Below are 25,419 nucleotides of genomic sequence, written 5' to 3'. Positions count from 1 at the left end.
TTTGCTCAGCCACATCTGAACAGACTCCAATTTTCAATATCTCTCTAAAAGCTAAGGACCCTGAGTTCGACTCAGCCACAGCAGAAGTAGAGCAGCAAGGGCCACCTCTGCCATTCTCTCCCATCCCAGGGCTGCATGCTGGTGGGTCTGCTGTATGCAGTGATGGGCCAATCTACTGCAAACCATTCAGTTGCCTTAGTTCTTTATTGGTGCTGACAATTCATACCTTTTAAAAATGTTTCTTTTAGGATTTTTATTTTTCCATTATAGTTGATTTTGAAAATTCATATCTTATTATGGTTTGGTCAAGTGGTTCAAGCATAAATCAATAACTAATTCACATGCCAGACATTTTGCGAAGGGTTTATAGTTTTGTCAGCTCATTGAATTTTCATAATAGCCCTGTGAAGTGAAGACTATTACTATTAGTTGTTTGGGTTTTTGTTTGTTTGTTTTTACAGAAGAGGAAACTAAGGCCTTAAGAGGTAAAATAACATCTTCAAGGTTCTGTCGCTAAGAAGTGTTAAAGCTGGAATTTGAGCCTAGGGCTGCCTGGTTCCACAAACCCCTGCTCTTAACCCCCTGCCTTATCCTGCCCAGTTCCCCACTGAGAAGTGCATAGCTCCAGGGCTGGGGAGAGGTGAGTGAGACAATAGACTTTGGCACGAAATTTAAGGGGGCTTCAAAAAGCTCTGTATGATAAATAGAGTTCTATTACCATGTTGTAAAAAGTTAAAATTAGTTTTAAAAGACCCACAATGAACCAAACATCAAAATCTTAAATACAGATTCTCGCAGGGCTGGGGGTAGGCTGAGGCAAGGGATCCAAGTTCCTACAAAGGCAGGTCAGATGCTGTCTTTATTTTGTTCTCTCTTAACTTCTGCCCCTGAACAAGTGTTTCACTGCCTCCACTTCATCCTGGATCTCTCTGTTCCTGTTCTGGTTTGGCAGTACTCACCTGTGAAGCTGCAAACTCAAGTTTCTGCAGGCCCGTCAGATAGCGGCTCCTCGTCATATCAACCTCTTGCCTCTTCTTATTCAGGAGCGTCTTGAAGGTTAGGATCAATTCCAGGTAGGAGGTGGGGGTAACATAGTTATGTCTGCGAAGTGTGTGGTAATAATCCATCGACAGATTCTTCACGCTCTCCTGAAAATACTGACACATAGAGATGACCCTGCCAAGGACATAATGGTGGTCAGGCAGGTGCAACTTCTTCCAGAGAGATCCGGCACAGCTTTGGCTCAAAGATAGGAGGAGGTGAGAAAGTCACGGACTATGGTCTGCGGGAATCTCAAATTCTCTGAAGCATGTCAACAGAGCCTCAAGCAGGTTTGGGGAGGTATATATTCTTACTAGAATGAGCTTTTGATTGGGTAATTTCTATCTTTGATCACTTCTGTGAATCATCAGGGCTTAAGCAGGAATTCTTAACTTTTGGCAATCTGGTGAAGCCTCTGGACTTGGCAGAATGTTTTAAAATGCATAAAATAATAAAATGCATAAAATAATAACACACACACATATATGATTACAAAGGAAACTAACTATGTTGAAAGAGTTTTCAAAATATTTTAAAAGCCAAAGTTGTGATATGATACGTGTGCTTTTATTGATGCATTAAATTAGCAGTCAGCAGACTTTTTCTGGTAAGGACCAGATAGTAATATTTTAGGCTTTGTGAGCCACATACTCTCAATAGCAACTCTACCACTGTGGGTTTGCATGGCTGTTTTCTAATAACACTTTACTTACAAAAATAGGCTGTGAACTGGACTTGGTCCATGGATCACAGTTTGCCAACTGCAGCGTTAAACAGTAAGATTGGACGGCAGGTCTAAAACTACCATCATTTTGAAGGAAATGATATATAGAGGGATCTGGGATGACTGAACATGTTACGAAAATAACTGTGATTCCTACTGGTAGCAAAGTCACCAGGTCCTACACAATTCTACCGAGGTTTCTTGACTACATTCGTCAAATGCAAAATATCAGTGAGATGTCAGTGAAAATGAAAATGGAATTTTTCCTCATTCACACTCACTGACCTTTTGAATTCTATTCATGAATCTATGGACCCAGGTGAAGGGTCTTCTGGCCTAGAGAACAAAGGTGAAAATTCTTAAAATGGAATTTAAAGCCATGAACATTCTGACCACTGCTTATTTCTTCACAGTCTTCATTCATTTACCTGCTGTGTACCGGGTACCTGCTAGGCACTACGGATATAGAAATATATACGACAGGTGACATGACCCCTGTCCTCATGTGACACCTAGAGTGGTCAACAGTCTTCTCCCTGCTCTTACTCTAGCCAGAATTCAGTGCTTTTTGTGTATATCTGTGTTTTTATACAAAAAAAGAATAAAGTTTTTTTGTTTTTGTTTTTACACCAAAAACCCCTCACAATAATCAGTTTTCATCCCCTTGGCAGTAATATCCCTGTTGAGAATGGATGCTCTAGGACTACGGAAATAGTGGTATTCTTTTTTTTTTTTTTAAATGTTAGCTATTGTTTTTATTCACTCACCTGACAGTATTTTTTTTTTTCTTTTTTTGCTTTTTAGGGCCACACCCATGGCATATGGAGGTTCCCAGGCTAGGGGTCCAACTGGAGAGGTAGCCACTGGTCTACACCAGAGCCACAGCAACACTGGATCTGAGCCGTGTCTGCAAACTACACCACAGCTCACAGCAATGCCAGATCCTTAATCCGCTGAGCGAGGCCAAGGATCGAACCTGCATCCTCATGGATACCAGTCAGGCTTGTTACCGCTGAGCCACAGTGGGAACTTCTAAAATAGCTGTATTCTTTTATCCAGGTTCTCACAGCCAAGATAACAACTGTGAACCATGCAATGTTATTCCTTTTTGGTAAAGGTGCCTTATTAAATATCTAATTTAATGTGATTTAAAAGTATATGTTCTATCCATAACTTGATACATCTTTTTTTTTTTTTTTTTTTTGTCTTTTTGCCATTTGTTGGGCCGCTCCTGCGGCATATGGAGGTTCCCAGGCTAGGGGTCCAATTGGAGCTGTAGCCACCAGCCTACGCCAGAGCCACAGCAACACGGGATCCGAGCCGCGTCTGCGACCTACACCACAGCTCATGGCAATGCCGGATCGTTAACCCACTGAGCAAGGGCAGGGACCGAACCCACAACCTCATGGTTCCTAGTCAGATTCATTAACCACTGCACCATGACGGGAACTCCGATACATGTTAAAACAGTAAGAATCGAGCCATTATCTAGATTTTCATATGAAATAACTGGGGTACAAAAATGCAGCTAACACTTACTCTATACGAATATTGTCATCGAGCTCCACATCTTCTAGAAATTTGTTCGCCACCAACTCCAGGGCATCTGTGGGCCAAGACTGGAACCAGTCAATTGTGCAGCAATTGATCAATGATGGGAACATCCGCAGACGGTTCCGGAAGGTGTCCCCAATTGGGCTCATAGCTAAAGAAAAGTAGACTCTGTTAGTTCTCTTTCTCCAAGAAGGCTGAAAGGGACAGGCAGGTCTTTCCAAGGATTCTGGTGGGGTAAGGGAGCAGTCATGCTTCCTGCTATCCCTTCAGGGTGTATCTGGGAATAGACACGATGGGTGCCTGGGGAGCACAGGGGAACTGTGGGATATTTTCAGGCACCTTTGTGATGGGGATACAGTTTATTACAACAGCCTTCTGGCTGGTCTCCAATATCGATATTATCTCTTTCCAGGTCTTTGGGATCACCTGGCCAGAGTGGTTTGAGCCCTTGGAGTTCCTGTCGTGGCTCAGCAGTTAACAAACCCAACTAGCATCCATGAAGATGCGGGTTTGATCCCTGGCCTTGCTCAGTGGGTTAAGGATCCAGCATTGCCATGAGCTATGGTGTAGGTTGCAGATGCAGCTCAGATCCTGTGTTGCTGTTGCTGTGGCGTAGGCCAGCAGCTACAACTCTGATTGGACCCCTAGCCTGGGACTCTCCATATGCCACAGATGTGGCCCTAAAAAGACAAAAAAAAAAAAAAAATTCAGAGTGTTTTGATCCCTTCAACCCACTTGCTCTATTTGTCCTGACCCACAGATATAAGGAAGCCATGGATGCCCCATACGCACAGCTACTTATGAAGGTTGCTGTGGGGGCCATCAGCTTGTTTCTGACCTCATCTCCATCCAACCACAAATTCTGGATTCTATGCCCTAAATTTCATTCACTGCTTTATTTAGAGTCAATGTGGTGGGAGAAAGCATGATGTGAGAAAGTCAGTGTGGCTGAAAAAACAGAGAGAAGGGGAAGCTTGGTTTGAGATGGAAGTGGAGAGGATGCTGGGGATGTTGGAGGCCTTATAAAACCATAGTTTAGGAATTTTTGTCTTTACCCTAATAGAAAGCAATTTGTGTTTTAATTTATGTATATGTGTGTGTAAATACACAATGATCATATTTTCAATACATGAAAAAAAAAAAAACCCATCCTGGTTCAGAGGCACAGAAAGGTCAGGAATGGACAAGAGTGGACACTGAGAGAACAGCTAGAAGGCTGCAGAGATGAAGTCTGGGTGAGAAGATATTGGCTTAGCTAATGTGAAGGGAAAGATAGAGATAAGCGGGTAGATATGAGAGATACCAAGAAGGCAAACATTGACAGGACGTGGTAACAAGAGAGAAGTATTAGGCCTGACACCTAAGTTTCTGGATATATTGGAAATGTCATCCACAGAGACGAGAACTTCAGATATTGTTCTGTGAGGCTGGCAGAATAACGTCCTAAAAGGAAGAAGATGGTTCAGAGGAGAATTCAAAGAGTTGAGGAGAGTGGAATAGGTGTAAAATAGTTTAGGAGAGTGGAAGTTTCCATAGTAATTCTAGGCACTGACCCCTGGGCAAGCGAGTGCCTTGGCTGGATCAATCCTGGCACTCAGGACTGGGCTTAGGGCACTCAGGAGACCATGAAACACCCAGAGGTAAAGTTTGAGTTTGCTTCTTCTTACCAAGGACAATGTGAAGGTTCTTTTTCACTCTCTCAATAAAGAAGTTATACATAGAAAGAGGGGTGACTTCGATCTTCTCGCCTTCTGCCCTGGCTGCCGTCTGCATCTTCTCCACAAGGTCAGCCTTCTCGTCGGCAGGGAAGATGTTGGGCACGTCGCCTGTGTTCAGAAGCATGTTGATGTCCTCCACAAAGGACTCGTCCTTGATCTGGTTATCGGAGAAGAGGAACACGGTACTCTTGGTGGCCACCCCAACCTGCAGCATGATCTTCTTCAGGTCCTCCCGCCAGTCGTTGCCCGAGTAGCTCTTAGTGATCTCAATCTGGTAGAGCTCGTATGCGTTCATGAAGGTGGACAGTTTGGTGGCACTCTGCCGCCCGCTGCCCCCAATGCCCACCAGGAGCAAGTGGCCTTTGTCCTGCTTCAAGACCCTGCAGATCCTGGAGATGTGCTCAATGGCAAACTTGAACATGACCAAGGACATGGGGGCCTTGCTGATGTTGTTGAACTCTTCCAGGTAGTACTCCATGACCGCCGTGAGCTGCTTTAAGTCAGTGATCTCATCGTAGATTTTTTGGTCACTTTCTGGCTTGAAGAAATCTCCAAAGAAGAGGCTACGGATATTATCATCGACTATCTTTCCCGTGGGTGATAGGTGGATGAGCACCTGTGAGAAAAGACAAATCTCAGCCAGGCATTCAGCCAGTGGCCCAACCATAACAGCAGTGGGAGGTCTAGAGGGAGGGAACAGGATATGTGTTTGTTTCTTCTGAGCATGTTCTTCAAAGACATGGCTCATCAACAGCTTTTTTTTTTTTTTTAACAAAATATGGTCGTAAAGACTATGATGAAAGAACATTTGAGAAAAGAGTGTGAAAGCAAGGGTCAATCTGTTTGCTAAGCTGTTAAAACATCGATGGTCATGGAATTCTCTGGTGGCACGGCAGGCTAAGGATCCGGCGGTGTCACTGCAGCAGCTTGGGTTGTCACTGTGGTGCGGGTTTGATCCCTGGCCTGGGAATTTCAGCATGCCAAGGGTGTGGCCAAAGAAAAAAAAAAAAGAAAAAAGAAAAGAAAAGAAAAGAAAACATTGGTGGTCAGACTATAAGGTTCCAAGAGGAGGTGGTTAAAAGATGGCATCATTTTTTATGCACTTGCTCTTTCACCAAACAGAGATGCAGGCATGACCTTTGGTCCCCATGCTGGGCCCAGAGTAAAAATGTTTTAAATGCTTCTTCTTCCTGATATTTGAAACTAGCAGGGCTTCTGCACTTGGCCTTTGGAGGCAACATGAAACACTTGCAATTTTTCTATGGAGAATGCTATAGCTTCTTAAAAACTGGATGGTATAAATATACAGGCTTAAAACTTTTTTATATCGAAATGAGAGAAAATATGTACAAATGGGAAACCATGGGCTTTACCAGGGCATCAGTCAAACCATGAAAATTCATGGTTTATCTATTTCTCAAGTCACAAATCAATTGCCTTTGAACATACCTTTTAAGTTAATTATATAAAATAAGATCATATGACAAACCACTTTGAATGGATCCAAACTTACATGCTATAAGGGAAGGGAAGTGAAATTGGGCCAAGTATTACATCACCAAATCAAGTAACTAGTTGGCTCAGTACTGTTTCTTGAGTGTCAAAGAGCAGAACTGTAAGTCTCCACTAGGAAGGGATCCTGAAATCTGAGAGCAACATGATCAAACATCTGGGGCCGTTTCTGAGGCCACATGATCACGGGGTCTGGCTCACCTTTTCCATAGACTGCTTGAAGCAATTGGAGGTGGTTTCCTTCACCATGTTGAAAAAGACCTGTCTGTCCTCGTGATCAATCAGACGGTCATAGAAGACCCGGTAAACCTCATGGATCCAAAGCCGGATAAATTTCTCGATATCCTGAAAATCCAGTCAATTATTTGAATAAGTGGCAGGAGGTGGTTCACGAGGTAGTTCTCAAATAGTTTCTAAATTCCGGGGTTGATGTGAGGATTAAATGAGAGCATTCTTACAAAATGCTTTGCACGGTGCCGAGCGGAGATTAAATGCTTAATAAAAGTTAGCTCTTACTACTGCCACTGTATACTGCGTGTAGCCAACACTATCACCGAACGAACATGATAACAGAAATGACAGCTGCTGACCTGCAGGTGGGTGTGAGGGCAGAGCAACACTCCTTGGATCACCCGTGAGAAGTCCCGCAGGTTAAAGACATAGTGGGATTTGGAAGGAGTTGGCAAGAAGTTCTCCACTGCAGCTTTATAAATGGTCATGGTAGCTTGTACCAGCATCTTTCCATACCTAGGGAGGAAGGAGAAGGCAGACCAGTGAAGGAGGGGCCAGAACTGAGGACCTCAGGCCAAGAACACAGGAACCTCTTACCTCAAGAACATCACATCGAACCCTCTCCCAAAGTGCCAGTCTGTGATTGAACTGAAAATCTTGGTTAAAATGTCATCTTCGAAGGCATTGATGGAAATGATATTCAAATGGCGAGTGAATCGTCCTGGAAAAGATGCACACATGTGAGGGTACACACATACGAACACTTACCTTCCGGGCCTAGCGAGCCTCAGATGCAGAACAAGGTTCTCTCTGCCTCAATGTTCTAGAGCTGTGCTGTCCCTTACAGCAGTCTTTAGCCATATGCACCTATTTCAACTTAATTAATGTTAATTAACATTAAAATGTATCTCCTCTGTCTCACTAGCCACATGTTCAACGACCCAAGAATAATATGTGACAAGTGGCTACTGCTTTGCACAGTCCAGGTACAGAACATCTCAAGGACTGCAGACGTTCTGGTAACAAAGCTAGCCCAGTGCTCAAGACTGAAACGATAAAGACAATATGTGATGATGGTAACACAATCAGACAATTCAGAAATAATTTCTTTTTTTTTTTCTTTTTGCCATTTCTTGGGCTGCTCCCGCGGCATCTGGAGGTTCCCAGGCTAGGGGTCGAATCGGAGCTGCAGCCACCAGCCTACGCCAGAGCCACAGCAACGTGGGAACTGAGCCGCGTCTGCAACCTACACCACAGCTCACAGCAACACCAGATCCTTAACACACTGAGCAAAGTCAGGGATTGAACCCGCAACCTCATGGTTCCTAGTCGTATTCATTAACCCCTGAGCCACGATGCAAACTCCCAGAAATAATTTTATAGAAAGTATCCCTCACCTCCCATATTCCAAATCCATTCTCTGCCCCCTGTCCATATTAACCACTATTAGTTTGTCATTCTTACATATCTGTATCTATCTATCCAATGTTAGATGGCCATATGTTTAGAGCTATAGCTATAGCTATATATCAGGTTTATCACAATGTAATTCACATACCATACAATTCACCCATTTAAAGTACACGACTCAATGATTCTTTTTTTAGTATTTTAACTGTGCAATTATTACAACAATCAGTATTAGAACATTTAAATCACCCCCCAAAGAAATACTGTACCCATTAACATTCACTCCCTGTTTTCTTGCAGCCCTTGGCAACTAACAATCTATTCTTCAGCTCTGTAGATTTGCCTGCATATAGTTTTAAAAAATATTTTATTATATAAACTAAAACACAATACAGAAAACCAGACAAAACAAATGTATAGTTTAGGGAATCATAAAGTTAACACCCTTACATCTATCATACATGTCAAGAAATACAACTTTGCCAGCCCCTCATAGAAGCCCCTCCAAATATCCTATCCCAATTATAGCTCTCTCCTTTGCTCCAAAGCTTACCACTATTCCAACTTTTAAAGTAACTGCATTCTTGCATTTCTTTATGGTTTTTATCACCCTGTGTTCATTCTTAGTTACCAGTGTTTAATCTCGCTAATTCAAAAAATGGTATATCTTTTAAGTCTCTTTTAAATTTTTTAAAAATTTTATGGCCACGCTTGTGGCATATGGAAGTTCCTGGGCCAAGGATTCAGTCTTGGAGCCACAGCTCAGCATCTGGGCAACACTGGATCCTTCAACCCAACGAGCAGGGCTGGGGATTGAACCCATACCTCCTCAGTGGACCTGAGCTGCTACAGTCAGATTCTTTATTTTTATTTTATTTTTTCTTTTCTAGAGCCACACCTGAGGCATATGGAGGTTCCCAGACTAGGGGTTGAATTGGAGCTGTAGCTGCCGGCCTACACCACAGCCACAGCAACACCAGATCCGAGCCATGTCTGCGACCTACAGCACAGCTCATGGCAATGCCAGATCCTTAACCCATTGAACAAGGCCAGGGAATGAACCCGCCACCTCATAGTTCCTAGTCAGATTCATTAACCACTGAGCCATGACGGGAACTCCAGATTCTTTTTTAAAAAGATATTATTTATTAAAGTATAGTTGATTTACAATGTTCTTTCAATTTCTGCTGTACAAAAAAGTGACCCAGCCATATAAATATATATAGTCATATACAAAATATATATATTCTTTTTTTTTTTAGACTGTATCTCACCATGTTGTAACCCAAGAGAGTATACACAGATTGTTAACTCAATGCAGCACGGTGGCCAGTTTAAGTCTCTTTTTAATCTGTAGACTTCTCCCTCCCACCCCTTTCTTCTATCTTTTGTTGACTATCTGGGTTGTTTGATCTGTAGAGTTTCCACAGACAGGATTTTGCTGATGGCATACTCATGGTGCAGTTTATTTGGTCCTCTGTCCTCCGTATTTCGTACCAATTTGCAGCTGTATCCAGAGACTTGGTCAGATTCAGGCTCCATCTCTTTGGCCAGGCCACAGATGATGGCGTGGCCCTTCATCAGAGGCACGTGATAATGTTTCTCTCTTTGTGAGGTCAGTAGCTATGGATTCTCAATGGCTGGTTCCATTAATTCACTGAGGTTTGCAAAATGGCGATGTTCTGATCCTATCATTTCTTTTTCATTTATTAGTTATACGGTTCATTAAAATATTAGGAATATTTTATCTATTATTTGCTTATACACAGGTACACTTCATATAAGACAGTCAAAATAAATGCTTAATTCTTTCCCTTTCTCATTTTTCAAGATAATGTACTGATTTCTTATTATCCTCTGAAGATGACCAGTTACTACTGTTATTACTGATTCTTGGATTTAAATATGTTTTTGATACATTTCAATCCTTTTACATTACATTGTTGAAGCTCAAATTTCCCCATTTTCAATCAGTTAGAGCCTCTTTGTGCAGTCAACTGAATACTTTTGACATGACTCTGTAGCCTTTGAAGCTTTCTCTTTATTGGCTATTATCAAGATATTATAGACATAATTTGTATATTTCCTGCCCCAGACATATAATCAACCAGTTCTTTAAGAAGCCTGGTTTATTTTAGTAGGAAATTGGATTTCAAGACCACAGTCTTGGGAGCTAAGAATTCTTATTGAGTTGGTTAGTTATTACTTTCTAGACCTAGAACACCAATTTACATCATGAGTTAGTATCAATATTTTAAATTTAGGACTCCAGGGCTTTCACTTAACTTCTCCTCTATTACATCTCCATTTCCCCTTTTCCACATTGAGTCCTGGTTCGCAAGGACACGAGGGACAGTAGAAATAGGTAGTTCTATACTCGTTCATATAATCCTACTTTATACATACAACACAATCAGAATAAGAATATACTACCGCCACCAATTACAATAACTGAAGAGTTTAAAACTTCTTGTACGTGCTAGTCTCATCTCCCTCTTCAGTTGTTCTGTACCTACACCATCAGGTCACATAGCCTTTACAGGTTATAATCTCTCCCACACAGTCTTAGTTCAACAAATAACCACATATTTAATACTCACGACCAGTTGTTATATTGATCTCTTCATAGTCATTTTGCTCATGTGAAACTCATTTTCTGGTAGATTTCTGAGAAAAGCCTTATGAAAACAGGTCTCTGGGTTCTTGCATGTTGACAACAGTTTTTTTTTTTTATATATATATACTTGAAGGTCAGCTTTGATGACCATAAAATCCTTGGCTCTCAATTTATGTCCACTAATATTTAAACACGTGATTCCATTTTCTCTAGCATAAAGTATTGCCGTTGAAAATTCTTAAGACGATCTAATTTTACTTCTAAGTCACATGTTCTTTCTGCCTTTTCTTTTTTTCTGTAAAGTCCAGTAATTTTACTACTGTATGTCTTGTTAATGATCTTTTTTTTTTTTTTGATCACACCCAAGCCACAGTTGCTACCTGTACCATAGCTGCAGCAGTGCCAGATCCTTAACCCACTGCTCTGGGCCAGAGATGGAACTTGTGCTGCTGCAGAGACAACGCAGTATCCTTATTTTGCTGCACCACACCAGGGACGCTGGGAGTTCCCTTTATGGCTCAGTGGTTAATGAACCTGATTAGGATCCATGAGGATGTGGGTTCGATCCCTGGGTTCGATCAGTGGGTTAAGGATCCGGAGTTGCCCGTTGCCATGAGCTGTGGTATGGGTTGCAGAAGTGGCTTGGATCCTGCATTGCTGTGGCTGTGGCTCTGATTCAACCCTTAGTCTGGGAACCTCCATATGCCACAGGTGTGGCCATAAAAAGAAAAAAAATCTTAGGTATACAATGTACTCTTTCAATATGTAATTTTCAAAAATACTTTATTTCAGGAGCATTTTATTGGATTTTAGCTTTTTTTTTTATTTTTGTCTTTTTGCCATTTCTTGGGCCACTCCCATGGCATATGGAGGTTCCCAGGCTAGGGGTCTAATCGGAGCTGTAGCTGCCAGCCTACCCCAGAGCCACAGCAACGGGGGATCCTAGCAATGTCTGTGACCTACGCCATAGCTCATGGCAACGCCAGAGCCACAGCAATGCCAGATCCGAGCCGCGTCTGTGACCTACACCATAGGGCAATGCCAGATCCTTAACCCACTGAGCAAGGCCAGGATCAAACTTGCAACCTCATGGTTCCTAGTCGGATTCGTTAACCACTGAGCCATGACGGGAAATCCTTTTTGTCTTTTTTTAGGGCCGCACCCACAGCCTATGGAGGTTCCCAGGCTAGGGGTCTAATCGGAGCTGTAGCCCCCGGACTACACCAGAGCCACAGCAACATGGGATCTGAGCCGCATCTGCGACCTACACCACAGCTCATGGCAATGCCGGATCCTTAACCCACCGAGCAGGGCCAGGGATCGAACCCACAATCTCACGGTTTCTAGTCAGATTCGTTTCCGCCACGCCACGATGGGAACTCCACTGACCATGTTTATTTTAGTGTTACGTTTGGCTCGGTTTTTCTTTTTTAGGCATGTGACGATTATAGTTATTTGACTAGTGGTTTCCTTTATATTTTGATATATCCATCTGTATGTGTGCAGAATAGCTTCATCTTGCTGGTCTCCTTAATTTCAAATGCATTTTCAATGTTCTGCATTTGTTCTCTCCTCTTTTCATCCTTGCTAGTTTAGATATCACATTTGTCAATGGGTGGTTTCCTACTTTTAAATTATCTTTGCCTTTACTTCATTTTTAATATTCTTGTTGCTAATTGTGGCTTTTCTTTTTCTGCTTAGAGGAGTTCCTTTAGTAGTTGATGTAAGCTGGTTTGGAGGTGCTGAATTCTCTTAGCTTTTGCTTGTCTGTAAAGCTTTTGATCTATCAGATCTGAATGAGAGCTTTGCTGAGTAGAGCATTTTGGCTCTAGGTTCCGCCCCTTCATCATCTCAAATATATTTCGCTATTCCATTCTGGTTTGTGCAGTTTCTGCTGAGAGATCAGCTGTTATCCCTATATGTGACCTGTTGCTTCTTCCTTATGACTGTTCATATTTTTTTCTTTGAACTTAATTTTTGTCAGTTTGATTAGTCTGTGTCTTCCTGTATTTCTTCTGGGGTTTATTTCGTATGGAATTCTCTGTGGTTCTTCCACTTGAGTATTTACTTTCCTATACTAGAGAAAATTTCAGTTATAATCTCCTCAGATATTGTCTCTGGACCTTCTTCTCTCTCTTCCCCTTTGGGAACCCCTACTTTTCGAATGTTGTTACATTTAAAGTTGTCCCAGATGTCTCTTAGACTCTCCTCGGGTTTTTTTTTTTTTTTTTTCATTCTTTTTTCTTTATTCTTTTCTGTAGCAGTGATTTCCACCACTCTGTCTTCCACCTCACTTACTTGTTCTTCTACCTCCGTTAACCTCCTCTGGGTTCCTTCTAGGTTATTTTTCATTCCAGCTGTTGCACCATTCATTTTGGTCTTCAAATCCTCTAGCTCTTTGTGAAACATATCTTTTAAGTTCTCCATCTGTCCCCATTCTTTTTCCAAGATCTTAGATCATCTTTACTGTCATCACTCTGAATTCTTTTTCCAGTAAATTGCCTATTTCCTCATCGTTTAGTGGTTTTTGTGTGTTTTCGTCTTGTTCCTTTGTCTGAAAGCTGCTTCTTTGTTGTCTCATAGTGTCCATCTTTTTGTTTATCATCCCCTTGACAGTTGGTATGTAGATGCTGAAGCAGGTGCCCAGTCCTGGAGTTCTCAGGGGCGGTAGAGGTTCATGTGTATCTCTTTGCTGGGGAGGCTCCAGGGACTGCTCTCTGTACATTTAGGAGCAGGTTCCACTGTTCTGCTGGCACTCTCCTTGCTTGGCCACTCTAGGGATCTCTCTTTAAAGCCTCAGGGGCAGGGTGCTTCTCCCTAAGTGTTGCTCACAGGCTCTCTTTGTTATTTGAGTAGGTAAAAGTCCTGCCAACTTCAGTTCCTATTCTCATATTGGTTGTCATGCTTACAGTGAATGCTTGTGGACTACTTTTGGGTTCCACCACTTTAGGGCTGTTAGATAGATGTCTCAGTACTTCTCTCGGCTTTCTCCTGCACAGATGCAGATAACATGTGGGTCTGTAGCCACCAGTGGTTCGTTCCCACCAATTATACCTTGGAATATGCAGGAATATTATGCCAACTAGTTTTGTTGTAAATGTTGTTCATAGGTTTTTGGCTTTGCAATCTGGTTGTTTTGTTTATGGGAATTTGCAAAGAGCCAAAAAAGATTCCGCCATAGTGTTGCAATTTTTCCAACATTCTTTCCATAGTTTTATGTGTATATGCATATATACACACACACGTACACGTGTCTATATATGTATATATGTACATATATACACAACACACACGTATATATACTCTCCACTATAGTTATGTGCTGACATATGTAGCTCTTTGGGTATTTTTTAAATTTTTTTTTTGTCTTTTTGCCATTTCTTGGGCCGCTCCCACGGCATATGGGAGGTTCCCAGGCTAGGGGTCTAATCGGAGCTGTAGCTGCCAGCCTACACCAGAGCCACAGCAACGCGGGATCTGAGCCGCGTCTGCGACCTGCACCACAGCTCATGGCAACGCCGGATCATTAACCCACTTAGCAAGGGCAGGGATCGAACCTGCAACCTCATGATTCCTAGTCGGATTCGTTAACCACTGTGCCACGACGGGAACTCCCTGGGTATTTTTTTTAAATGCCAGAATAATATTTTATACTTTGTTGATATGGAATTACTGATAGCTGTTTGAACCTGAGAAAGTCATTTAATCCTTTGATAATAAAAATATTAATAATACTTAATGTTTGTTATTGCTTATTATAACTTGCCTAAACCTAGATCCATCTCCTACCCAATCATGCTTTCAGCCGTCATACTATATTGCCTTGAGCTTCAGTTTTCCCATCTAAGCCCTGACAACTGGCAGCTGGTCTGGCGATTATTACCTAGGTTGTTGTTTCTCCACTGAATACAATTTCATTAAATATCAACATCAAATGAGATTATTCCCTAAGTATGATGGAACAAGATAGAAAGAAGATTGCTCTGCAATCATGAAAACCTCTTCCTTAGGTAATATGAGTGACTCTACTTCTTTACCAAGTGACAACTTCATTCCTTCTGCCTCCTGCAAAAAAATTTAAGATACCCACTCATCAAATTGTCCCCAGTTTCTGGAAGTACTCAATCCAGAACAGAGCCCTTGGCTCCTTATGCCTTTCCTCACATCACCAAGTACAAAGCCCATTTAATTCCCTCTCACCAGGCACTCTCATGGCTCTCCATGCTGTGCAGACCTCTTGCTGCAACAAATTAATAAACCTCATTTCAAATGACTATAGATGTATAGGGTCTTTGCAAACATCATATTTGTGACATAGCTTGAAAACGGTCAACTGCCGCTCAAATGTTAGTAATTACTATTTACTGGAAAAAGATAACCCTTTATTTTTCTTACAACTACTTTTGTTATTGAAGTAGAATTGATTGATGATGTTGCAGATTTTCCTTTTTTAGGGCCACACCTGTGGCATATGGGCTAGTGGTCAATTGGAGCTGCAGCTGAGGCCTACGCCACAGCCATGACAAACAATAGATCCACGATGGATCCGAGCCATATCTGTGACCTATCAGTGACCTATGCCACACCTTGCAGCAATGCTGGATTCTTAACCCACTGAGCAAGGCCAGGGGTTGAACCTGCATCCTCATGAAGACGGTTAGGAGCTTACTGAGCCATGGTGGGAACTTCTTTCAAATAATTTTTTTTTTTCTTTTTTGGCCACCTCATAGCATACGGAATTTCCAGGCGAGGGATCAGATCTGAGCCACAGTTGTGACCTATGCCAGCTGCGGCAACACCAGGTCCTTTAATTCACTGTGCCAGCGATTGAACCTGCATCCCAGTGCTCCAAAGATACTGCCAATCCCATTGTGCCACAGTGGGCACTTCCAGACTTTCCCTTTGGAATATTCTCTTCCACAGTTTCATTGAAATGTAATTGACATACAATACATAAGTTGAAGGTTTACCACGTGATGATTTGATATGTGTAACTATTGCAAAATGATCTCCACAATAAGGTTAAGTAACACTTCTATCGTTGTATTTAACTAGAGTCATCATGCTGTACTGTTAGATTCCCCCAAACCTATTCACCTTATAATTAGAAATTTGTACTCATTGACCAACATCTCCCTATTTCCCTCCCACCCCTAACCCCTGGCAGCCATCATTCTACTCCTGTTTCTGTGAGTTTGGCTTTTTTTGGATTCCACATATAAGTGATATCATATAGTATTTGTTTTTTCTGTCTGACTTGTTTCACTTAGCATAATATTCTCAAAGTCCAGCCATGTTATCACAAAACATAAGTTTTCATTCTTTTTTTATGGCTGAATAATATTTCATGTGTGTTATCTATATATTTACATCTATGCCGTATTTTATTTATCCGTTCGCCTATCTATGGACACTTTGGTTGTTTCCATGGGATTTGGGTGCTATGAATATGTTGCAATGAACTTGGAAGTTCAGATATTACTTTAAGATGGTGATTTCATTTTCTCAGGTATATACCCAGAAGTGGAATTACTGGATCGTATGGTAGCGCTATTTTTAATTTTTTGAGGAAACTCCCTACTGTTTTTCCACAGTGTCTGCATCACCAACAATACACTTCATGTTATCTCTTCACTTTTTGATAATAGTCAATTTTTCAGGTGTGAAGTGATATCTCATTATGATTTAGGTTTTCATTTCTCTAATAATTAGCAATTTTGAACATCTATTAATGTGCCTGTTAACCATCTTTGTCTTCTTAGAAGAACATTTATTCAAATTCTCTATCTGATTTCAAATCAGATTGTTGTTTTGCTATTGAATTGTATAAGTTCCTTACATATTTTGCATATTAACTTATCAGATAGATGGTGGCAAGTTTTTTCCTCCCATTGAGTGGCTAGGACTTAGAGAAAAGTAATACTAAGCTCCTCTCCCTCTCACTAATGAGAAAGGTACTCAGTTTATAGATGCTAAGTGCCTGAGATCCTGCTATATTCAAACCCAAGGCAAGGTACCCCTAGACTCCATACGTGCAGTGGAAGGTAATGGTTTGTATACCTAAATAAAATCACTCTGTTTATTTTCTTATTTTTCATATGAGAAGAGCAAATGCCACAAGGAAGAGCAGGGTCACAGAATCTTAAATCTGGAAAGGCATTAAGATTCTTAACCAAGGGTGCATCTCAGAATAAACACGTGGTAATTTCAGAAATGGATTGAGTTGCAGCTAAAGCAAAATATACTTCTAAAGTGTTAGATGACAGGGGAAAATCATATTTGTTTATTATAATTAGTTTACCTAGGCCACTTTGGGTCAGGTGCTCTATCTCTGGCAATCTAAAGAATTGTAAGGAACACAACAGGTGAATCCATCATGACCCCTGCTTGAGAACCTCTGATCTAGGCTTCCTCCTAGAACATGCTGGCCACACTGAACTCTCCTCTTCATCTGAGACTCTCTGTTCCTCTAGGGCCTCGCCAAAGACTCCTCAAACTCTCTTTCCATCTTCCCAACCTATTTCACACAATTTCCAACATAAAATATTCATATGCCAGTCTTGGAAGCTAACTCAAGCCTCTCTGGCTACAGCCTAAACATACCTTTCTCCACCTCCATGAGGACAGAGTGCCCTGCGCCAACCCTCCATCCATGAGGGAGGTCTGGCTCTGAGGGGCGGGGACAGAGGAACGGACCCCTTCTTTCACATACCGGTAATGTCATTCCTTCCGCCTCCAGGGGGGCCCATGGCTGTCACAAGCAGCACATCAATGATGTCCAGCTTGTTGGTGTCCTTCTTGTCAAACCAGTAACCATGGTCGATCCACTGCCTCAGGAGCTCGATGGGGGGCTGGGCCCCATACACCTCTTTGGCTGGCATGTTGAGGTCGTCTGGGGAAAGAAGCCATGGCCACAGAGAGTAAGTCTATGGAATCCTCTGCTCTCACAGGTGGGAGCATGGGACAGTCTGTGCCCAGCTGTGGCATCCTCATTCTAGGTAGGGCTCAGCCCGTGGACATTTTCACCATAATGGAAGAGGTTTTCCTGGGTTCTGGGCTCTCCTGCCTCATGAACATCTTTGTGCATTATCACTTTACCAATGAATAGACTGGGATTAACAACCAGGCATTTAATTTTTTCCTATTTCTTCAACCAAATACATACATATACACACACACACACACACACACACACACACACACACACACACACACACATATACACACACACACACATTTTTTCTACATTGTGCTAGACATTTTGTTAATTATTAGGGATATGACGGTGAGGAAGACAGTCATGTTCCGAGTCACCAGGGCATTAGCTGAGGTAATAGCTGAACTCCAGTGGCAGGAAGGCTTCATGTGAGGGTTTCTGTAGAGCAAAATCAAAAGGGCAAGACTAGATTGTGATTTCCTTCAGAGCGGGGATTGATGTTCTCCAAACGCATATTGCTCAGTCCTGGCACATAGAAGGCACTCAATAAACTCTAACGAATACTGATTAAATGCCCAGTTCTGCGTCATGTAACATTTTAGGAGTTTTATACATATTATCTCACCTAATACAAATAATGACTTTATAAGGAAGATGTGTTACTTTTATGTTACCGGTAAGTAACTGAAGGTCACGGAAGTTAAGTCACAATATGCTTAGGGTTAAAAAGTGAGATTTGGACCTAGATCTTTTTGGCTGCAAAGCTTAAACTGTTTTTGGATATATCATAAAAATAGAAAGGGAGAAAAGGTTGGAGGAAATAAGAATGGAAGGAAAAGAAAGGGAAAAGGAAGTAGTATTCTGGCTCTAAGGAGCTATTGTTAGTTTGTGAGGCTATAAATACAGGCAACATTAACTACCAATCCATGGATTTTAAAGATAAGACATGAGATAACCCAGAAGACTAAGTGATTACTATTACTAAATGCTAATTTTATGAGTCAGCAGTAAGACAATAGGAAATATAATGCATTCGGCACCAAGAAACCTGGTTTCGGAATTTTCTAGATGTTCAACCCTGAACAATGAATTTAACCTCCGACACGTCAATTAACTGACCAGGAAAGTGATAATAATGGTTAATAAACTCGCGGGGTTGTGAGGCTCAAATGAAATAAAAGAGGAAGTGCTTTGTAAACAGGTAAAATCCTGGGAAAATTCAATGTGCTTATTTCACAAATATTTATTTAGCAACTGTTAGATTTCTCCATTTACTGATAACACATGTATCTGGCACATAATGGAACAGGAGCTTATCACAAAGCGTGAGTGGCTTCTGGAGATGCAGAGGGCAAAAACCACAGTCCCTTCCTGGACCTAATTACTTCTCGCTACAGAGAAACCCTGCCTGATCCACAGGCTCAGTTTCATTTCAGGAGAAACTGGGATCCTCCTCTGGGCAAAAAGGCCTGGACCATGCCTCGCTTACGGAAAATCTGGCATAGAGTATGCATGGCTAGTAAATACCTGGTAATGAAGGAAGGAAAGAACAGGAAACAAAAATGATAGAGGGAAGAGAGGGAAGAAAGCAGGGAGGGAAGGAAGAAGGGAAGAAAGGATGGAAGGATGAAAGAAGGGGAGGGAAGGAAGACTGAAACATATTAACCAGAAATATTTTATCTCCCAGAGAGAGTAAAAGGATATACAGTGGCCCAACAAAGGGTGATTCTGTTTTGCTATAGCTTAAAGTAGAAGAATCTGGTGTGTCCAGACCCAGGCCAATGCCTTACCTACAAAAACCACTGCTTTCTTTCCTATGGGAGGCCCAAAAAGGCCCTTCCGCCGTCGATCCAGCTTGGACATGATGATATCCTGGGTCTGATTGGCTGAGGTTCTGGCAGAGAAATTGATGAAGTTGGGCATATAGGTATTTTTGGGAAGGTGGAGAAGGAAGTTGTTGGTGATGACTGATTTGCCAGTGCCGGTGGGGCCTACAAACAGGATTGGAATCTCATGGTCCAGGTAGGTTTTTAAGAAGAAAGTCTGCCGGGCCGTCTCCATTGTGGGGATGATGAGTTCTGAGACCTGTGCCACAAAGACAGGGTGAGTCTTGGTACAGGGTTCAGGAGACTGGGTCTTGGCATTCAGGAGACTTGGGTTCTATCCTTCCTAACCATCAGCTCCATTTCTTATTTACCTTTATGGTTTTGTGTTTTTTTACCTGTCCAAATATGACATGCCTTAATTTTTTCATCTGTGAAATTGGGGCTAAAAATGGCACATAGGTCACTGAGCTATTTTGAGGATTAAGTGGTATCCTGCATGTTAAGATGGGCATTATTGTCCTTGTTTAGAGATGAGGAAACTGAGATTCAGAGCTCACTAACACAGCAAGTAAGTGGAAATGCAAGGGTTTCCATCCCAGTCTGTCTGATTCCAAGGTCTATATTCTTAACTACTGAACTGTCATGCTTTGTTTTGTTTTTAGGGGCCCATCCGTGGCATATGGAAGTTCCCAGGCTAGGGGTCAAACTGAAGCTAGAGCGGCTGGCCTACACCACAGCCACAGCAACGCAGGATCCGAGCCGTGTCTGCAACCTACACCACAGCTCATGGCAACGCCAGATCCTTAAGCCATTGAGCGAGGCCAAGGACTGAACCTGCATCCTCATGGAACTTAAGTCAGGTTCGTTAACCTCTGAGCCACAAAAGGAACCCCTGAACTGTCATTTTATAAACACCAGTTATAGGAAGAATGGGTCTATAGGTGCTGCCCTCTGAGACCACTGCTCTGAACCAAGCTGTCTGCCTCACCCAGAAAAGGCCCACCTCCAACACGCCATCTATACTGCTTGTCCAGAAGGCTTAGGTGTGACCCTTGACCCCCATTCCCTTTGCTTGAGCCTCATCTGCTTTTCCTAATACTGGGATTCTTAATTCCTTCTCTTAATCCCTTTTTCAATATGGAAACTGCAATACTCTTCCTGATATTCAGACTCTAACTGGACTTTAAGCACTTGGTCTTGGGGTCCTGGAATCCCTGTTACCTTGAATAGAACATCTTTTTCTTTTTTTAGTCTTTTTAGGGCCGTACCCATGGCATATGGAGGTTCCCAGGCTAGAGGTCGAATCGGAACTACAGCTGCCAGCTTATGCCACAGCCACAGTGACAAGGGATCCGAGCCATGTCTGTGACCTACAGCACAGCTCATGGCAATGCTGATCAGCAACCCACTGGGCGAGGCCGAGGATCGAACCCGCGTCCTCATGGATACTGGTTGGGTTTATTAACTGCTGAGCCATGATGGGAACTCCCTGATAAATAATTTGATCAAAATGAAAAGAGCAGACGGGACAAAGGAATCGAAGTGGTAAGGAAGAGAATTAACAGGTGTTGTTTGGCCCATGTTATCCCTTGTGGTCTTTCCAATAACTCTCTGAGGAAGGTACATATACCTCGGCCTGTGGATGTTCCTAGACCAGGGATTGAACCTGCACCACAGCAGAAACCTGAGTTCCTGCAGTGACACTGCTGGACTCTTAACCTGCTGCACCACAAGAGACCTCTTGAGGCAGGAATATTATTACCTTACTTTTTCAAGTGAAAAAATTGCAACTTGGAGTTCCCGTCGTGGCGCAGTGGTTAACGAATCCGACTAGGAACCATGAGGTTGCGGGTTCGGTCCCTGCCCTTGCTCAGTGGGTTAAGGATTTGGCGTTGCCACGAGCTGTGGTGTAGGTTGCAGACGCGGCTCGGATCACGTGTTGCTGTGGCTCTGGCGTAGGCCGGTGGCTACAGCTCCGATTCAGCCCCTAGCCTGGGAACCTCCATATGCCGCGGGAGCGGCCCAAGAAATAGCAACAACAACAACAAAAGACAAAAAAAAAAAAAAAAAAAAAAAAAAAAAAAATTGCAACTGGAAGATGGCTGGCTAACTTGTCCAAAGCCATATAGCCAGTAAGTGATAGCCAGAACTAGGTGTAAGATGCTTATTTTGCTACCAAGTCTGGGAATTTAAAGCAAGTTGTGTGTCATAGATTTTTATTTTCAAGAGCTTCAACAGTTTGTTGACAAAGGAAAAATTCCCAGTAGAATTAAAATATTTTCTGCATCAGACTCTTATTTGTATGTTAATCTGGCAAGATTTCAAACCCTGGAGTTCAGAGGATGAAGCTCTTTAAGGAGAATTAAAATTTAGGGCTTCAGTGCTGGGGGTTCTTTACAACACAGCCTCCAGGCTGTGTCCTGAACTCAACACACATGCACTCCTGCTTATCACACCCCTTTTAGAAGCAGCTGTGGTCCTGTCTGGTGTCTGACTCAGTTGTCAATATTTCCACTTTCACATGCACCACCTATTACTCTCTCTGGGGCTGGAACAATCTACAGTCACTCTCAGAAAAATACATTATGCCCACTAGATACTGCAAATAGAGGAATGAAAGGGTACATCTGGAAAAATTTTCCACAAGGAAATGAGCAGGGGTTGTGGGTGAATCATCTGCTAACCTATTAATCAGTACCCATTTTACTAAGAATTCTGATTTAAGAAATCTTTATCTGGGAATTGTAAGGAAAAGGCAGTGATCCTTTTCAGCTGAGAGATCTGAGAGGTAGACTGATGACCTGGCATTATGATAGTGATAGTAATCAGAACTGCAATGGCATTGATCTTGCACCCAGCGTGTGCTTCATCTTCATGTAAAACGTCTTCAATCTTTGAAACCATCCTTTAAGTATTTTTTCTGCTATTGTGTAGTAAACTGGGGCACAGACAGCGAAGGCTGAGTAAGGAATCTGGGTCTCTCTGATTCTGAGGTCCATGCTTTTGAAGGCTCAGGCCAGCTCATGTTTGAACCTTTTCCTAAAGTAAGTTCTTAAAAGTGCTGATGTTAACCCCTCCAATGACTCAGTGCCTCTGGATATCAGGTCATTACCAAAGTTCCTTGGCCAATAACTCTCTTTTACCTTTGCATGTGCTGGGATAGTTTCTTCCTCTTTGGTGATATACTCTGTCCACGTGCACCAATGTCCACCCCCTTGTTTGAGGAAGTAAAAATCATAGATGCTTCCTGGACACACAAAAAATAAAACAGGTTATTAGCACATTGGGGGTTTAAATTTCATATCGGAGGTATTGAACCATTTCAGTCATTGGCTTCTGAAATGTACAACTGTCAGCACTGGCACAGTTGTGTAACTGTATAACTGGAACAACACCTCTTAAAGAGTAATGATTTTATTATTTGTAAAAAAAAAAGGTGCTAATTATACAAATAATTTTTAAATAATGTAAACAGGAAGTATTGAAAAGAACAAAAAAGGAAGGAAACGAATCTCTCTCTCTCTCTCTTTTTTATTTCGTCTTTTCTAGGGCTGCACCTGCAGCACATGGCGGTTCCCAGGCTAGGGGTCCAATCGGAGCTGTAGCCTCTGGCCTACACCACAGCCACCGCAATGCTAGATCTGAGCCAAGTCTGCGACCTACACCACAGCTCACGGCAACATTGGATCCTTAACCCACTGAGCGAGGCCAGGGATCGAACTTGCAACCTCATGGTCCCTAATCAGATTCACTAACAACTGAGCCACGATGGGAACTCCAGTTTTTTTTTCTCAAACTCACATCCAGAGATAACTTTTGATGGCAATCCTTCCAGCCCTCTCTAGAGGCACACAAACACACTGAAGATGGAGTACAGGTAGACAAGAGGATTTTATGAGAGTGAGTCATTTGATATTATATATCATACATGATGTAATATAAATAGATATGACTTATATTAATATAAAAATATAAATATATTTTCTACATTATATTTAAATAGTATAATTGTAATATAAATAAGTATAAGAGTAAATACAATGGTAAATAAAAACATTACATTTAATTTTACTTAAATATATTAGAAGAAAAAGACTAAGGTCAAAATGAAGGGTCTGCAGAACTTCAGATAATCACTATTCACCACAAGAGACACTGATTCCTAAAAGACATTTTTTTCAATTGAGGTATAATTGAAAAATAACATTATATTAGTTTCAGGTATACAATATAATGATTTGGCACTTTCATATATAGTGAAATTATCATATTACAAAGAATAATATAAATTTGACATTATATTCTGTATTATAATATTAATATGCTGCATATAATATCAAATGATCCTATATCTACACAATCCATCACCATACACAGTTATAATTCTTTTTCTTGTAATGAAAACTTCTCTTTTTTGCACCCATGGCCTATGAAAGTTCCTAGGCCAGTTATTGCATCTGAGCTGCAGCTGTGACCCATGCCACAGCTGCAGCAATGCCAGATCCTTAACCCCCTGTGCCACAGAGGAAACTCCAAAACTTAATTTTTTTAATTGAAGTATAGTTGATTTACAAAGTTATGTTAGTTTCAAGTGTATAGCAAAGTGAATCAGTTATACACATATACATATATTTTTAGATTCTTTTCCATTATGGTATACAGTATTTATGGTATATAGCATTTTCCATTATGTTATACAGTAGGTCCTTGTTACCTATTTTATATATAGTATAGTATAGTTATCTATTATGTATATAGGTGTATATATATTTACTATATTTATGTATATACATATATATCCATTATGTATGTATATACAATAGATATATATAATAGGTATATGTACACATCTATATGTGTATATATATATGTATCTAGTATATGTGTATATATATGTATACACATACATACATACATATGTTATCTCCAACTCACAATTGATCCCTCTCCCCCTTTCCCTTTGGTAACCATAATTTTTTTTTTTTTAGGGCTGCACCTGCAGTATATGGAAGTTCCTGGGCTGGGAGTTGAATCAGAGCTGCAGCTGCAGGCCTACACCACAGCCACATCAACACCACATCTGAGCCATGTCTGTGACCTATGCTGCAGCCTGTGGCAATGCCAGCTCCTTAACCCACTGAGCAAGGACAGGGATCAAACCTGCATTCTAATAGAGACAACACTGGGTCCTTAACCTGCGGAGCCACAATGGAACTCCATAAATTTGTTTTCTCTGAGTCTATTTCTGGTTTGTAAATAAGTTCACTTGTATCATTTTTTTTAGATTCCATATATAAGAGATATATGATATTTGTCTTTCTGGCTGACTTACTTCATTTAATGTGATAATTTCTATGTTAGTTCATGTTTCTACAAATGGCATTATTTCATTCTTTGCTCTGGCCGAGTAATATTCCACTGTGTGTGTGTGTGTGTATATATATATATATATATATACTATATATATATATACTATTTGTTATGTGTGTATATACATACATACATACACACACACTATGTCTTCTTCTTTTTTTATTTATTTTTTGTCTTTTTGGGCCACACCTGTGGCATATGGAGGTTCCCAGTCTAGGGGTCCAATCAGAGCTGTTACTGCTGGCCTATCCAGCAACACCAGATTCAAGCTGTGTCTGCGACCTACACCACAGCTCATGGAAACGCCAGATCCTTAACCCACTGAGCAAGGCCAGGGATTGAACCTGCAACCTCATGGTTCCTAGTCGCATTTGTTTCCGCTGTGCCACAATGGGAACCCCAACACTATATCTTCTTTATCCATTTGTTGACGGACATTTAGGTTGCTTCCATACTTGGCTGTTGTAAATAGTGCT

The 25,419-nt window shown here is 41.5% G+C and overlaps 1 protein-coding gene across 2 annotated transcripts in view; it reads right to left on the bottom strand.

Annotated features, from left to right (window-relative positions):
- DNAH3 (dynein axonemal heavy chain 3) overlaps positions 1-25,419 on the bottom strand; it is a 215,527-nt gene that overhangs the window by 53,288 nt on the left and 136,820 nt on the right. For both annotated transcript variants that reach the window (XM_021086503.2, XM_085017379.1), the window contains 9 exons: positions 22,714-22,817; positions 19,535-19,829; positions 17,520-17,699; positions 7,378-7,501; positions 7,140-7,296; positions 6,751-6,894; positions 4,987-5,653; positions 3,305-3,470; positions 960-1,176 (listed from right to left, as the gene is read on the bottom strand). In XM_021086503.2, coding sequence (XP_020942162.2) covers positions 960-1,176; positions 3,305-3,470; positions 4,987-5,653; positions 6,751-6,894; positions 7,140-7,296; positions 7,378-7,501; positions 17,520-17,699; positions 19,535-19,829; positions 22,714-22,817 — 2,054 coding nt within the window. The remainder of the gene's footprint in view (positions 1-959; positions 1,177-3,304; positions 3,471-4,986; positions 5,654-6,750; positions 6,895-7,139; positions 7,297-7,377; positions 7,502-17,519; positions 17,700-19,534; positions 19,830-22,713; positions 22,818-25,419) is intronic.

This window comes from Sus scrofa, chromosome 3 (genome assembly GCF_054392235.1).
Source record: "Sus scrofa isolate SSC_HxYL_T2T_F1_AM1 chromosome 3, Sscrofa_HxYL_maternal_Yorkshire_Landrace_v2.0, whole genome shotgun sequence".
Taxonomy (NCBI): Eukaryota; Metazoa; Chordata; class Mammalia; order Artiodactyla; family Suidae; genus Sus; species Sus scrofa.
Note: the sequence above shows the minus strand (reverse complement) of the source record. Positions and strands in the feature narration are given on the sequence as shown.